At 42.7% G+C, this 14,613-nt stretch overlaps 1 protein-coding gene across 13 annotated transcripts; it reads left to right on the forward strand.

The window, feature by feature from the left end:
* Positions 1 to 271: 271 nt before the first annotated feature.
* On the forward strand, positions 272 to 5,826 carry LOC109907154 (chromatin modification-related protein MEAF6). 13 transcript variants are annotated; one of them, XM_031795081.1, is made up of 11 exons: positions 290 to 414; positions 671 to 772; positions 1,065 to 1,182; positions 1,701 to 1,816; positions 1,922 to 2,009; positions 2,304 to 2,349; positions 2,484 to 2,673; positions 3,304 to 3,333; positions 3,865 to 3,933; positions 4,117 to 4,150; positions 4,267 to 5,826. In XM_031795081.1, exons 3-11 carry the CDS (start codon positions 1,093 to 1,095, stop codon positions 4,279 to 4,281), a joined length of 678 nt encoding a protein of 225 aa, XP_031650941.1. In that variant the 5' UTR covers positions 290 to 414; positions 671 to 772; positions 1,065 to 1,092; the 3' UTR covers positions 4,282 to 5,826. The 13 variants fall into 13 exon arrangements, 12 of the variants coding, with proteins under 12 accessions (XP_031650948.1, XP_031650944.1, XP_031650941.1 ...); XM_031795082.1 differs by having other exon boundaries at positions 1,086 to 1,182; XM_031795084.1 differs by lacking the exon at positions 671 to 772 and having other exon boundaries at positions 274 to 313.
* Positions 5,827 to 14,613: the final 8,787 nt, after the last annotated feature.

Below are 14,613 nucleotides of genomic sequence, written 5' to 3' on the forward strand. Positions count from 1 at the left end.
GAAGTGTACCCATGATGAAAATTACAGGCCTCTCTCATTTTTAAGTGTGAGAACTTGCACAATTGGTGGCTGACTAAATACTTTTTGCCCCACTGTATGTGCCTGCGCCTGGGTTTTGATTCTGAAAACTAAATGTAAAAATCACATCTTAATTTGACAATTCATTGGCTGATTAATGTATTAATTAGCTGGAGGGTAGATTGATTTATTGGTTGACATATCTACCTGACTGTCTTCTTAAAATAACCTCTTAGCTTGTGACAAGAACCCCTTCTTATCGACCTCATTAATTATCACCTGTGTTTGGTATTTGGTGGGTATTGATGAAATGTATTCTAGATGTTTGCCGCCTAGATGAATGTAAAAAGCGATAGCAGAAGTCTGAGCATCATTTAGATTTACACGGGATGCAAGGTAACAAAAAAAAGGACACTTAAATGTCATTCTCTGTGTATTTTTCCCCATCATTAGCGAAGAGAGTTACAACACAACTGGAGGGACAGGTGCCTGACATGTATTGTATCGCCTGACAATCTGTTTAGAAGGGAGGAGAGTTTGTAATGTCACCAGTGCTTAACTTGGACTGAAATATGTACCTGTAATCATTTTGGGTGCCGGTACTGTTCATATTTACGCGCAAGGAGCTTGAACTTCACAATATTTTTTATAGGAAGTACTGGGGCCAAAGAAGTAGAACATGTGAGGTGCTGCTGGTACCCAACTCAAGCAATGACTGCAACACCCTCATGCTGACTAGGTAGCAATTTGAATGGTAAATGTAGCCCGACTACGTTGACCAAATTCGCAAAGTGACTAGGATGCAACAAAAATTAATTCATTCACCACACTGTAAAGTTACTGTAGCCAGAAAACAAACTTCTGAGTGTGGATACAACGTTTCCGCATATGATATGTTTCCACGACAGCGATTACTCGGTGAAAGCAGAGCGGCAATAGAAGAAAAAGCATTTGGCTCGTTTGCAAGACAAGCAAACGTACCAGTCATCTAGCGCCCACTTGTGGTGAAAATCTTTGTTTTTCCCTATTTTAACTCATCATTGAAGACGCTGTTTTGTTTTTCGGAGATTCATCATGGCGATGCATACGAAGGCGACACCGCCACAGATTCCCGACACACGTCGGGAACTCTCGGAACTGGTCAAGAGGAAACAAGAACTTGCGGTAAGTTTATTAGCTGCTGTAGTTAGATACGTTTCCGTATGAGTAAATATTTTTGCTACATGCGTATTTGCTGCATCTTATGTTTAAGTTGCAAGGTAGCTTTTGCTAGTTTACTAGGCCGCACTGGCTATCCTAGCTAAGCTACTACGACTAGGCCTCGGCTCTCTACTCTGCTGGTAAATATTTGTTGCTCGCTGGCAAGATACTTTAGTTAACGTTACCATTATAATGAAACATTATAAAATGTAACTAAAAGTATATGCTTTTATTCCGCGTCATACATCCATAGGTATTGATTTTATTTTTTTTACTAGATATATCAATGTTTATGTACAATGTCGTTGGAGTTAAGTAGTAACTTCCTTTGTCCACAAGGTGCAGTCAAACCCTACATACTAATGCCCACATCACCATGGGCATGGCTGTGGTACTGTCTCTGGCTATATAGTAATTACACTTTCGGTCAGTTTCATACATTTGAAATGCAAAGTCTAATGCCTTTTACATACTTTCCACAGGAGACATTGGTGAACTTGGAAAGACAGATCTATGCATTTGAGGGCAGCTACTTGGAAGACACCCAGATGTATGGGAATATCATTAGAGGATGGGACAGATACCTCACCAACCAAAAGTAAGCAAGACATGGACCATGGCTACTCGGACATGAAGTGTTGATATTGAATCATCTTGCCTGTGTTTATGATCTATTTACTCTGTTTTTGTATCGTTCTGTCAGAAATTCCAACAGCAAGACAGACCGAAGAAACAGAAAGTTTAAGGAGGCAGAGCGTCTGTTCAGCAAGTCTTCAGTCACTTCTGTAGCAGTGAGTGCCTCACTCTATTTTCTGCCTGTCCTCAGTATTGTCCTAGGAGGCCATCGGTCCTCTCGGTATTGTCCTAGGAGGCCATCGGTCCTCTCGGTATTGTCCTAGGAGGCCATCGGTCCTCTCGGTATTGTCCTAGGAGGCCATCGGTCCTCTCGGTATTGTCCTAGGAGGCCATCGGTCCTCTCGGTATTGTCCTAGGAGGCCATCGGTCCTCTCGGTATTGTCCTAGGAGGCCATCTATGATTGTAATAACGTGTAAATGCTGACCAACTGTTCGTCTTTGTTGAACAGGCTGTCTGTGCACTTGGCGGGATACCAGATCACATGAATGAAAAGCGTAAGTATATGAATCAGCCATCCCAAATTGATCAACTTTTGTTTGCCACAGTGCTTACTGAATGTAGCCTACTGGTACGTGAGGGAGTTGAGCTCCAAGGTGGCATGCTGCTCTCCTGTTGTCTGGCCCTTCAGGTGAGCCCGGCAGTGGGACAGAGAGCGACACATCCCCAGACCTCCAGAACCAGGAGAACGAGCCCAGTCAGGAGGACACGGAGGACGCAGACGGGGCACTGCAGGACCTCAAACCCCAGAAGGCTGCCTCGTCCTCCTCCGGAAGCCATCATGGGAGCCACAAGAAAAGGAAGAACAAAAACAGACACAGGTACTCGACCCTAAACGCAGTCGCTGGTCTAGACCAACTCCTAGGGCACGTTCAGCAGAACACAACGTTGTGGAACGTTCGGATAGAAATATGCATTGTAGAACAAACATGCCTCTCTGATATGTAGAATATTGAATCAAAGTGGGTCTATCTGCAACCGTTGGCTACTGAACATGGCCCTGCTATCAATTCTGAAATATGTGCAAGTGTATCTCTTGCGCGCAAGGTAACTTAAAAAAAAAAATTGTTTGGGAGGGTCAGATTGATTGGCTGTACTGCTGTATAAACATCAGGAGGGTCTGTTTGATTGGCTGTACTACTGGTTTATAGCAAGTGGCTTAGTCTGTTTGTATTGGAGCTGGAATGTGAGGAGAAGTAAGAAACGATGCCAACTTTCCCAGCTGTATTATCTCATCACACTGGTTCCTAGCCACATTGTGTTATGTTGTATGTAGCCTAATAAAACCACCGCATATTTAGACAAAATCATCTCAATAAGTAAAAATATTGTGGTAGCCAGTTAAATTATTAACAAGCCTGTATTTTCCAGAAACAAAAGCATCCCTTTAGAGTGAGTCAGGCTGGTGTACTAATTACTACTGCTCTCTACTTCCCCTAATGCTGCCCCAGCCCTTCTGCCATGTTTCATTATGACTTTGAGTAAGTCTCACATTTTTACTTCCTGCTTCCTGTGGTGATACATCCTGGCTGTGTCCCAAATGGCACCCTATTCCCTAATATAGTGCACTGCCTTTTGACCAGAGCTCTTTTGACCCATAGGGGTCAGGAATAGGGTGCCATTTGGGGGGGGACTACCCCTGCCGTCTCTGACCACATCCTGACGTTCCCACTCTCTCTCTCTCCCTCAGCTCTCCATCTGCTTCTGTCACGGTTAATGTGTCATCATAGAAAATCTATCATTACTACATGTCCAAATCTTTGTTTATATCCCAAATGGCATCCTATTCCCTATTTAGTGCACTACTTTTGACCAGGGCCCATATAGGAAATAGGGTGCCATTTGGGGACGCACACTTTATTTCTCAAATAATGCATTGTATCTAATAAAGTATTTGCACCTAGCTTCTGTAGACTCGACGCTAGATTCTGTAGTGTTTTGAGTCATAGGGGCATAAACACTATTTTAGGAGCTCAGTTTTTATTTCTTGACCCTGGTTTCATTCCATAAAGGTCCTGTTCCCTTAATCCAGTTATGAAAAAGTCTGCTCTTCCTGCCAAAATGAGATGGGGAGCTCACAGGTTGAGTAAAAACCCACATCTTTCAGCACATCCCAGGCTTTCATATGGTTCTTTTAGTTGTCTCTTAGCTTGAGTAACTGTAGTGGTGTTTGTCGTCTCCATGGTTACTCGTGTTGTATTTAGTGAAACCTGAAAGACCTGTCTTAACTCTTGCTTTTTTTTTATATATTTTTATTTTTTTAGATTCGACATGAAGGTGAACAAAAAACCCAGAGCGGTAAGCTATTGGAATGTTATGTTGTCTTGAGCTTCCAATAAAGCAATATGTGATTTAGAAATATTTTTCAAAATTGTGTTTTTAATTCTGTCGTCGACGTGATTGTTGTTCCACAGGACTATTCAACCTGATGAATGGGGGTGTTAAGCACTTCAGACCAGAACTGGCCACACAGGAGAAGTCTTCAGTTAAGCAGAGAATCAATTCTCTGGGCTTTGTCAACTTTATATGCCTTATGTTAACTGACTCGGTTTCTGCTTTGTGTATATTGCATGAAATGTTGCCCCTCCCCACCTGCAACTAGAAATACTTGTGTTTCATGATTTTCCTGCAGAAAAGTACAAGGTGTGTAATTGCATGTTACTCAATACCCAGCGGGGGTTATTGTATAGTGTTGAACATTCTATGTTTATCATGTAACTTCACATTTTCCTCTGCTCTTCTTGTGACAAAAAATAACAAGATTATATTTGTCGTTGTGTGGGTTTGTTAGCTCTAGAATATCCCAGCTTCTGTTTATTATTTAATTTTTTTAGATTTGTTAAGCATAAAATTGTAATAAAACACTGAAATGATAAATATTACTATATATAGTTTTAGGGTAAAAATCTAAATGTGTGAAGATCGCGGCCACCAGAAGCATTGAAAATGTCTTGCTGTTAATCAAAATCTCATCTCTGTCTTTACTCTGCACTCTTCAGTGATCATATAGCAGGGAAATCAATAGGGAAGCTAGTTTATGACCAACATCTGTGTCTGACGGCATCTACTGTCTGGTTTCATTGTGGCTTCTTCATGGCCCTGTTACCTGTCAAGGTGCTCAGACAAGGCTCTCTCTCTCTCTAGTCCACCATCTTATTGTCTCAAATAGCTCACTATTCCATTTATACTGCACTACGTTTGACTGGTGACATTTCAGTGAGTTCATGGAAATAGTTTTAGTACTGTGTTCACCTTCAAACGGATTCATTCTGACACCCAAGTATGATTATAATAACTCTGTTTACACACAGAGATATGACGTCATTATGGCATTCCTACAGTGGCCGTTTCAGAGATTTGAGTTTGATTTCTGAGCAGTGGCAGTTAAAGTGAACCTGGGGGCAACAGGCTGACAACACATGACCCATGCCATGTTGGGAGGGGGCAACAGGCTGACAACACATGACCCATGCCATGTTGGGAGGGGGCAACAGGCTGACAACACATGACCCATGCCATGTTGGGAGGGGGCAACAGGCTGACAACACATGACCCATGCCATGTTGGGAGGGGGCAACAGGCTGACAACACATGACCCATGCCATGTTGGGAGGGGGCAACAGGCTGACAACACATGACCCATGCCATGTTGGGAGGGGGCAACAGGCTGACAACACATGACCCATGCCATGTTGGGAGGGGGCAACAGGCTGACAACACATGACCCATGCCATGTTGGGAGGGGGCAACAGGCTGACAACACATGACCCATGCCATGTTGGGGAACAGTGTACTATATGCAGTTTAACTAGTAATTGAACTACATTTTACAGTAGGTTGGGTGGTACTTGAACGAAATTCAAATCTTGGTACTGTTTTCAGTAGGTAACTTTTTGTTTTGTTGTGTAGCTAACTAGTGGAACTACACACTTTTGCAAAAGGAAAATAAAATGTGGCTGAAGTGGGCAATCATTTATTTTTTCGGCATCATACCTGCCTAATTCTCACTTGAAACATTGTAGTGTGTTTAATTGGCTAAATTACACCTTTTGTTAACATTTGATCCTAGTACGATCTGTTCTTGGAATTTGTAGTCTGACATTTTAAAGATTTAGATATACTTTTTCACAAAGTAGTTTGGATGTAGTGAACTACTTTTTCAAAGCAACTTTAAGTAAACTACATTTTTCTTAAGGGTAGCATTAGCGTAGCTTAATGTCTGCCAGTGAGATGGAAATGTTAGCTTGGAAATCTATATTTTAAGAGTAGCTTCTCCAACATTGGTCCGGTGCTATTTCTAGAATGTTCCCTGTGTGCGACCAGTACTGATCGGATGTGTAGTATTGAAATAGTTTGGTGAATACATCAATCTGGATGATAACAATTTGTCCAGATAACAATAGAGTATTACGTTTATTTAAAGTAGATATGCTTATTAGTGAATACTTTATCAGTATGCAATACCACATTCCTTCACTAGGTAGTGCTTACTTCACAATGCGTGTTTGACAGTACTCAAAGCATTGCCTTACATGTCTTTCAACCACAGGCTTTCCCGTATCATAAACAAAGTCCTACTCTGTCTGACTACTAGGACTATGAGTCATAAGTGGGTTGTTAAATCTGCCATCAATCTATCAAATGCACGGTTTATGCTGTTCTTTAATTCTCTGTAAGGACAAAGATCCTCAGATGAATAGGGTGTTTGTCCTCCAAACCTATGTTCTGCCATGCCGACAGTATGATGTCCCCAAGGCACACTTAAAGACCTTTACGACCCGGGCTTTTGGGTTTGGCTCATGGACATCCGTGCACATCCCAAATGGCACCCTATTCCCTATTTAGTACACTACTATAGCACCCTATTTAGAGCACTACTTTTGATCAGGACACATGGGCTCTGGTTAAAAGTAGTGCACTATATAGGGAATAGGGTGCCATTTTGGGATACACATGGTATCTCCTCAGTAGTATTTAGAAGAGGTGATCCTCTTTAAAAATCACACACCTCTCAGTTATGTTATGGGCAGTACAGCAAAGGTTAGTCAGAACACTGACCTATTAATGATGTAGTGACTAGGACGTTAGTAACAGACCAAGTGTGTCCCCAATGGCACCCTATAACCTAAATAATGTACTACTTTTGACCAAAGCGCTATTGGCCCTGGTCAAAAGCTGTGCACTATATAGGAGAGAGAGGGTGCAATTTGGGATGCAGTCTGAATGGTTCCAAGCATCATCTCACTGGAGAAACCCAGGCAAAGCCAAACTTCTGACAAGCAAGATGGAGAGGCTCTCTGGAATTACTCAATCTCTGTTTCACGCTGTTCTCCTGCCACACATTTTACAGTCACATTTCATTTGGAATGGACTATAGAATTATATTTTATTTGTCCTCTCGTTGATGCTACTTGCCACAGTTAGGCCTACCACTCCTCTTAGATTTGGGTGTTGTTGTTGATGTGTGGGGCGATTTATGTAATAAAGATTTGGGGTTTTCTCTAACAAATTGTATCCTCTAGCTTTTACCCCAACCATAATCACTCATAAAGAATAATGTTGCATTTCAAATGACATCTTTCCATTCTCTACTAAACCAGTGTCTCCCCTCCCTGTCTCTTCCCACGTCTGTTGCCATGGCATCTGACATGAGCAGCTTGTGATTAGAGCAAGTCACATTTCAGTCCATGATTCAGTCGTGTGTCATACTGTAGGTACAAAAGTTACTCAGTTCTACTGTAGCAATATGATCTGGCAGCTGTTTACTGTAGCAATATGATCTGGCAGCTGTTTACTGCTCCATAAAAAAAACATCTGATCTGATCAATGGATTGTGTAAATGAGCTTGAAAAATACACTACACTACTACATGATCAGGGACAATGGTATTTTGATTCCAGAGAGTTCAGGAAATTCATGAACTGAAGAATCCTGATGTAAATTCTGGGACTGAAAGTTTCCTAGAACGAATGGGTTCCTCCAAATGGCACTAAGTTGTGTAATTAGTTCTAGTATACTCTCCCATGACAAACTTAACATAAGTGTTAAGCCAAATGAAGTAGCTGGCCAGCGTGCACTTGAGATTTGATTCTGTGTTGTGAGGTTAATTCCAGTAGCCTACAGCATATTGTGCTGTATCCTGTTATAGACCCAGTGTATCATGTTAGGCCTGTATCTCAGTGATGTGAGGCCTGTATCTCAGTGATATGAGGCCTGTATCTCAGTGATGTTAGGCCTGTATCTCAGTGATATGAGGCCTGTATCTCAGTGATGTTAGGCCTGTATCTCAGTGATATGAGGCCTGTATCTCAGTGATGTGAGGCCTGTATCACAGTGATGTGAGGCCTGTATCTCAGTGATGTGAGGCCTGTATCACAGTGATGTGAGGCCTGTATCACAGTGATGTGAGGCCTGTATCTCAGTGATGTGAGGCCTGTATCTCAGTGATGTGAGGCCTGTAATCTCAGTGATATGAGGCCTGTATCTTAGTGATGTGAGGCCTGTATCTCAGTGATGTGAGGCCTGTATCTCAGTGATGTGAGGCCTGTATCTCAGTGATGTGAGGCCTGTATCTCAGTGATGTGAGGCCTGTATCTCAGTGATGTTAGGCCTGTATCTCAGTTATGTGAGGCCTGTATCTCAGTGATGTGAGGCCTGTATCTCAGTGATGTGAGGCCTGTATCTCAGTGATGTGAGGCCTGTATCTCAGTGATGATAGGCCTGTATCTCAGTGATATGAGGCCTGTATCTCAGTGATGTGAGGCCTGTATCTCAGTGATGTTAGGCCTGTAATCTCAGTGATATGAGGCCTGTATCTCAGTGATGTGAGGCCTGTATCTCAGTGATGTGAGGCCTGTATCTCAGTGATGTTAGGCCTGTATCTCAGTGATGTGAGGCCTGTATCTCAGTGATATGAGGCCTGTATCACAGTGATGTGAGGCCTGTATCTCAGTGATGTGAGGCCTGTATCTCAGTGATGTGAGGCCTGTATCTCAGTGATGTGAGGCCTGTATCTCAGTGATGTGAGGCCTGTATCTCAGTGATGTTAGGCCTGTTATCTCAGTGATGTTAGGCCTGTAATCTCAGTGATGTGAGGCCTGTAATCTCAGTGATGTGAGGCCTGTATCTCAGTGATGTGAGGCCTGTATCTCAGTGATGTGAGGCCTGTATCTCAGTGATGTGAGGCCTGTATCTCAGTGATGTGAGGCCTGTATCTCAGTGATGTTAGGCCTGTTATCTCAGTGATGTTAGGCCTGTAATCTCAGTGATGTGAGGCCTGTAATCTCAGTGATGTGAGGCCTGTATCTCAGTGATGTGAAGCCTGTATCTCAGTGATGTGAGGCCTGTATCTCAGTGATGTGAGGCCTGTATCTCAGTGATGTTAGGTCTGTATCTCAGTGATGTGAGGCATGTATCTCAGTGATGTGAGGCCTGTATCAGTGATGTGAGGCCTGTATCTCAGTGATATGAGGCCTGTATCATAGTGATGTGAGGCCTGTATCTCAGTGATATGAGGCCTGTATCTTAGTGATGTGAGGCCTGTAATCTCAGTGATATGAGGCCTGTATCTCAGTGATGTGAGGCCTGTATCTCAGTGATGTGAGGCCTGTATCACAGTGATGTGAGGCCTGTATCTCAGTGATATGAGGCCTGTATCTCAGTGATGTGAGGCCTGTAATCTCAGTGATGTGAGGCATGTAATCTCAGTGATGTGAGGCCTGTAATCTCAGTGATGTGAGGCCTGTATCACAGTGATGTGAGGCCTGTATCTCAGTGATATGAGGCCTGTATCTCAGTGATGTGAGGCCTGTAATCTCAGTGATGTGAGGCCTGTAATCTCAGTGATGTGAGGCCTGTATCTCAGTGATGTGAGGCCTGTAATCTCAGTGATGTAATGGCCCGTGGGTGGTGATTTGTTTTGCAGCTGCCACCAGCAGAACTCTGTTGACAATATATGCGTCCCAAATGGCATCCTATTTCCTATACATTCCCTATAAAGTAGTGCGGTATATAGGGAATAGGGAGCCATTTGGGATGCATAGTAGTTTTCAATGGGGCCTGTTCACTGCTAGTCCCCAGTGCCAGATCTGATGCACAGATCTCAGTGGGTTGTGTGGCCTGGCTGATAGTCCTTGTGGGACCAAACAGGGTCAGCCGTGTTCCAGGAGAAGTCATGGGAAAAGCTACATATAAAAACAACAGTGCCCTTGATTTAATAGATAGGCTTTTGTGTCGCAGTTGGTGTTTCTAATATGGGTCCAAATGCATTATGGGAACAAAACAAATCTGTTTTGAATGAGAGTTGCATGATCTATTACACTGTTATGATCCACTGCTAAGACACCTGCGAATGATGCCATGCGTACGTATGGCTGGGACTATACAACGCGCCTCAGATTGAATCCCCACCTAAATCCCAATTATCCGCCCCCCCATTTTTGACTGATGCGTACACACTGCATTAATCTGGGTGCTGATACTGGTCTGCTGGTCCCAGAGGGTGTATCCTCAAGCCCTTGCGACTTCATAGGTTATAGCCCCTCACTTACTGTGAACCATCGTTTAATTTACTACAGTCACACGGCTGTCAATCCTGTTATTAATGTGTGAACAGTGTTGTGTTTTGCTATTGACCCCAGTGACCAACAGATCTCTTTTTAAAGAGATTATCCGGTACCTTTGTACTGTGCATTCGGAAAGTATTCAGACCCCTTGACTTTTATTTTTTTACTCAAATACCACATTTACATAAGTTTTCAGACTCTTTACTCAGTACTTTGTTGAATAACTTTTTGCAGCGATTACAGCCTCGAGTCGTCTTCTTGGGTATGACACTACAAGCTTGGCACACTTGTATTTGGGGAGTTTCTCCCATTCTTCTCTGCAGATCCTCTCAAGCTCTGTCAGGTTGGATGGTGAGCATCGCTGGGCTTCTATTTTCAGGTCTCTCCAGAGATGTTCGATCGGGTTCAAGTCCAGGCTCTGGTTGGGCCACTCAAGGACATTCAGAAATGTCCCGAAGCCACTCCTGCGTTGTCTTAGCTGTGTGCTTAGGATCGTTGTCCTGTTGGAAGGTGAACCTTCGCCCCCAGTCTGAGGTCCTGAGCGCTCTGGAGAGTGTTTTAATCAAGGATCTCTCTGTACTTTGCTCCGTTCATCTTTCCCTCAATCCTGACTAGTCTCCCAGTCCGTACCACTGAAAAACATCCCCACAGCATGATGCTGCCACCACCATGCTTTACCGTAGGGATGGTGCCAGGTTTCCTCCAGACGTGATGTTTGGCATTCAGGCAAAATAGTTCAATCTTGGATTCATCAGACCAGAGAATCTTGTTTCTCATGGTCTGAGAGTCCTTTAGGTGACTTTTGGCAAACTCCAAGCAGGCTGTCATGTGCCTTTTACTGAAGAGTGGTCTCCGTCTGGCACCTCTACCATAAAGGCCTGATTGGTGGAGTACTGCAGAGACGGTTGTCCTTCTGGAAGGACACCTCCCTGACCAAGGCCCTTCTTCCCTAATTGCTCAGTTTGGCTGGGCAGCTAGCTGTAGGAAAAGTCTTGGTTGTTCCAAACTTCTTCTATTTAAGAATGATGGAGGCCACTGTGTTCTTGGGGACCGTTAATGCTGCAGACGTTTTAAATTTTTTAATACCCTTCCCTTGATCAATTAATTAATTAATGTGTAGATCACAATCCTGTCTTGGAGCTCTACAGACAATTCCTAGGGATTTAGTGGCTATTAGATTTAGTGGCCTAGGGATTTAGTAGCTATTAGACAGTACTTCTGCATGTATATGAACTACACATTGACACATCCAGATCAAAGCAGTAGGTTTAAAAAAAAATACTTAGTAGTCGCCAAAGTTCCGGAGCATGTCTTTAACGGTTCTCTATGTAGTCTACAAATGGAGAGTATGGGCTTTTCCATAGTGCCTTACAGTTTCCATAATGCCAAGGCTTTAGCAAGTAACTTATTTTGTGATAGAAATCTAAAACAATGGGTGCAAATATAGAGCCTGTTATGGAGTTTGAGGAAAATTACATTCCAGACTAAATAAAGATTCAAATCAGCCTTCTGGGACAGTTTGCCTTTGTCCTCTACTACAACGCTTTTGTGTTGGTCTGCCTGAACCTTCACTGGATTCCAGGGAGTGGGCACTGGACACCACCCTGGCCTGGCATCACATTGGCACCGCCACACCATTGTAAAAATGATCAAATCGGTTCACACCGGGGGTTAAGTAAGGAAAGTATTAATGTGTAATGTACACAGTAGTCCAAAGGCTGTTCTCATTGGAAGACAACACACCTCAAAGAAGCCTTACAAAGTGTTTATTTTGGCCCACCTTTACAGACACAGTATTTTGACCCAATAGGGTTATTATTACAGTACATACTGGATTGGTTTAGAGTTGTAATATTACTGGTTACAATACAGCAAACAGAGGAAAGAATAGTGATAAAATAATACAAAGAAATGTAATTGACTGTTTGATACTTTTTGATATATAGCTGTAATAAAATACAGCTGTTAAGACACTATTTAGTTCAGACTGTGTGTGCATCATTAATGCCATATTTCAGCAGAGCTCAGGTCAGCTGCATTAATATGTGAGCTCCGTCAGGATATGAATAGTTCATGTATTCCTTCAAGTGCTTTAGCGACTCCTGTGGCGGGCCGGGCGCATTGCACGCTGACACAGTCCCCAGGTGTATGGCGTTTCCTCCGACACATTGGTGCCGGCTGGCTTCTGGGTTGTGGGCATTGTGTCAAGAAACAGTGCGGTTTGGTTAGGTTGTGTTTCGGAGGACGCACGGCTCTCGACCTTCGTCTCTCTCAAGTCCGTACGGGAGTTGCAGTGTTGAGACAAGACTGTAACGACCACTTGGATACCACGAAATTAGGAAGAAAAAGGGCAAAAAAATATTTGGGGTAAAAAACTAGTGTTTACATTATAAATATATTTAAATGTGCTCTTTATGTTTGAAAATCAGTTTAACAACATAGACATACATGCAACACTGAAAAAAATGGTGTATTATATATTTTAAGATGTATACAGTACAGGTCAAAAGTTTGGACACACCTACTCATTCAAGGGTTTTTCTTAATTTGTACTATGTTCTACATTGTAGAATAATAGTTAAGACATCAAAACTATGAAATAACACATATGGAATCATGTAGTAACCAAAAAAGTGTTCAACAAATCAAAATATATTTTATATTTGAGATTCTTCAAAGTAGCCACCCTTTGCCTTGATGACACTCTTGTCATTCTCTCAACCAGCTTCATGAGGTAGTCACCTGGAATGCATTTCAATTAACGTGTGCCTTGCTAAAAGTTAATTTGTGGAATTTCTATCCTTCTTAATGCGTTTCAGCCAATCAGTTGTGCTGTGACAAGGTTATGTTTTCTATTTCTGTGTGTTTGGCCGGGTGTGGGTCTCAGAGGCAGCTGTCTATCGTTGTCTCTGATTGAGAACCATACTTAGGTAGCCTTTTCCCCTCTGTGTTTTGTGGGTAGTTATTTTCTGTTTTGTGTGTCAGCACCAGACAGAACTGTTTTGTTTGTGCCGATTTGTTATTTTTTTGTTCTAGTGTTCAGTTTGATTAAAAACCATCAACGCGTACCACGCTGCACATTGGTCCTCTTCTTCAAACAGCCGTTACAATAGCCCTACTTGGCAAAAGACCAAGTCCATATTATCGCAAGAACAGCTCAAATAAGCAAAGAGAAATAACAGTCTATCATTACTTTAATACGTGGTCATTCAAACTTGGAAAATGTCAAGATATTTGAAAGTTTCTTCAAGTGCAGGTCGCAAAAACCATCAAGGGCTATGGTGAAACTGGCTCTCATGAGGACCGCCACAGGAAAGGAAGACCCAGAGTTAACTCTGCTCCAGAGGATAAGTTCATTAGAGTTACCTGCCTCATAAATTGTAGCCAAATAAAATGCCTCACAGAGTTCCCGTAACAGACACATCTCAACATCAACAGTTCAGAGGAGACTGCGTGAATCAGGCCTTAATGGTCAAATTGCTGCAAAGAAACCACTTCTAAAGGACACCATTAATAAGAAGAGACGTGATTGGGCCAAGAAACACGAGCAATGGATATTAGACTGGTGGAAATCTGTCCTTTGGTACTGATGAGTCCAAATGTGAGATTTATGTTTCCAACCGCCGTGTCTTTGTGAGACACAGAGTAGGTGACCGGATGATCTCTGCATGTGTGGTTCCCACAGTGAAGCATGGAGGAGGAGGTGAGATGGTGCTTTGCTGGTGACACTGTGTGTGATTTATTTTTAATTCAAGGCACACTTAACCAGCATGGCTACCACAGCATTCTGCAGCGATATGCCATCCCATCTGATTTGAGCTTAGTGGAGAATCATTTGTTTTTCAACAGGACAATGACCCAAAACACACCTCCAGGCTGTGTAATGGCTATTTGACCAAGAAGGAGAGTGATGGAGTGCTGCATCAGATGACCTGGCCTCCACAATCACTCGACCTCAACCAATTGAGATGGTTTAGGATGAGTTGGACCGGAGAGTGAAGGAAAAGCAGCCAACAAATGCTCAGCATATGTAGGAACTTCAAGACTGTTGGAAAAGCATTCCTAATGAAGCTGGTTGAGAGAATGCCAAGTGTGCAATGCTGTCATCAAGGAAAAGGGTGGCTACTTTGAAGAATCTCAAATATGAAATATTTAGATTTGTTTGTTCCATATGTGTTATTTCATAGTTTTGATGTC

This window comes from Oncorhynchus kisutch, linkage group LG17, assembly GCF_002021735.2.
Source record: "Oncorhynchus kisutch isolate 150728-3 linkage group LG17, Okis_V2, whole genome shotgun sequence".
In the NCBI taxonomy this organism is placed as follows: Eukaryota; Metazoa; Chordata; class Actinopteri; order Salmoniformes; family Salmonidae; genus Oncorhynchus; species Oncorhynchus kisutch.